The sequence below is a fragment of the Raphanus sativus genome, unplaced genomic scaffold, assembly GCF_000801105.2.
Source record: "Raphanus sativus cultivar WK10039 unplaced genomic scaffold, ASM80110v3 Scaffold1922, whole genome shotgun sequence".
Lineage (NCBI taxonomy): Eukaryota > Viridiplantae > Streptophyta > Magnoliopsida > Brassicales > Brassicaceae > Raphanus > Raphanus sativus.
In genome coordinates this window covers 1-2193 of record NW_026617231.1, presented here as the reverse complement: position 1 = coordinate 2193, position 2193 = coordinate 1, and the positions used below count along the sequence as shown (strand labels likewise).

The 2193-nt window shown below is 35.2% G+C and overlaps 1 protein-coding gene across 1 annotated transcript; it reads left to right on the top strand.

Moving 5' to 3' along the window:
• Positions 1-714: 714 nt before the first annotated feature.
• Positions 715-2188, top strand: LOC130504978 (nitrile-specifier protein 4-like; the record flags this gene model as incomplete). The annotated part of the gene is made up of 4 exons (XM_056999582.1): positions 715-845; positions 925-1146; positions 1628-2071; positions 2165-2188. Coding segments are annotated over exons 2-4 (669 nt in total), but the record flags the coding sequence as incomplete, so codon positions are not given.
• Positions 2189-2193: the final 5 nt, after the last annotated feature.

The window sequence follows — 2193 nt, the reverse complement described above, 5'->3', positions numbered from 1 at the left end:
TTTATTTCATTAAATTCTTATTATTTGGTTTCCTTTTTTAAGAGATATCAAATCTCAATTAACTAATTCCTATTGGTGGGTGAATGTAGAGATTCACCTTAGGGGGTGAAGGTAAGTTTTGTTCAACAATAATGATGATGACTTAAACTTTTTAAGCTTACAAAATAAAATAGATTATCACTTTCTGAGCACGTCGAGTCTAACTCGTGGCCCGTGGGACGTGTGTCGCATTCTCCAGTCATTAAGCGGATGATCCAAGATTATTACTGCAAACTTAACTAAAGCAAGAGAGAGGTAAATACATATTGCATTAACTGTACTATAATTTATGCACTCACTTTCTTTTCAAATGATACATTCACTGCATGATTAAAAACTTGTTAGCTCAAAGTCACTGTCAACTATTCACAAGAAATTCAAACTAATACTAATTTTCTGGTAAAGCATGACATGGCCTAAACTTAAGGCCTCGATGCCACTGTTAAAAGGTTAGGACGGCATCCCATGCCGCTGGATTTGAATCCGCTAGCACCAATAACGAGTTATCTTAGCTGAATTGTCAAACATCATTATGCACGACCATAATTTATTAAGAAATATGTACTACTTTTAGATCACTAATATCAACTATTCATATTCAACGCATTTGCTTTTTTTTGACGAAGATATTCAACTCATTTGCTTCATATTTGACAACAATATAATTCTAATAACTCGTGGATCGCGAGATTATATAATATGTATATCCACTTGTATTAATTAATTACTAGCATAAGTTTAATAAGCTCAATAAATACCGATGTAGTTCTTCATATTGATCACTAACTCTCACCCTCTCTTCTCAGGTCAACTCTCACTCTCTCTCTCATATGATTATAGATCTGTAAATTTTGATTATAAAACAATTAGGGATCCTAATTACAGGTATAGTCGTAAGCAAAAGAGATGGCCCAAAAGGTGGAAGCACAAGGAGGAAATGGAGGCAACCAATGGGATGATGGATCAGAACACGATGCTGTAACCAAGATTACGGTCGCGCCAGGTGGGAGCGGTATTCAATATGTTCAGTTCGACTATGTCAAGAACGGACAACCCGAAACCGCCCCTCTTCGCGGTGTCAAGGGCCGTGCCATCGCAGCTGATCCGGTACCAATACACTTTCCTTATGTTTCTTAAACTTCGTTCTATAAGTTATAGTGAGATGGGCTTGAATTAAAACAATATCAAGATTATATATTTTCAATGTTATTATATCGGTGTAAATTAGCATAACAGATCAGAATTAGATATTATCAAACATAGTTAAGGGCATGTCTATATCATACGCACTCTATATCAAAATGATGTATATTATTTTTACACATATAAAAGATATATTTTAGTTTGGTTTTAAATGCAATATTTTCAGTGATAATCTATTTTCCATAATTTAAGCTCATGGGAATCAAATAAATACAATTTTAAAAATTTAAAATTTATCTTTATTACCTAATAAAAATGCATAAGAAAAATATATAAAATTTATGTTTTTGAATTTTCTTTTTCAGAACATACATCTTTGTGAAATAAAATGAGTATTTTCTTTTTGAAGTTTTTGACATTTTGATCTTCCGGTGGATCTTTTCAGTTTGTGATTAACCATCCAGAGGAGCATCTAGTTTCCGTAGAAGGTTGGTATGACTCTTCTGGTGTCATTCAAGGGCTTAAGTTCAACTCCAACAAGAAGTCTTCTGATGTCATTGGATACAATGATGGTACTCCATTTACCGTCCAAGTTCAAGACAAGAAGATAATTGGCTTTCATGGCTTCGCCGGAGACAATCTTAATTCTCTTGGAGCTTACTTTGCTCCTTTAACAGCCGCCCCTCCTTCAGTTCCCCCGAAGAAGCTTGACGCTAAGGGTGGTGAGTCTGGAGCTGTGTGGGACGATGGTGCACACGACAATGTTATAAAGGTATCTGTAGGACAAGGCGAAGATGGTATAGCAGCTGTCAAGTTTGAATACACAAATGGTTCTCAAGTGGTCATTGGAGCAGAACGTGGGACGCCAACATTGCTTGGATACGAAGAGGTACGTTAAAACATATATATAATATGGTTTCTCCTTTTTTAAAAGATATGCGGAACTAGTTTCAATATTTTGTTATGCCTTCCTCTTGTGCAGTTTGAGCTTGAATCAGATGAATACATAAC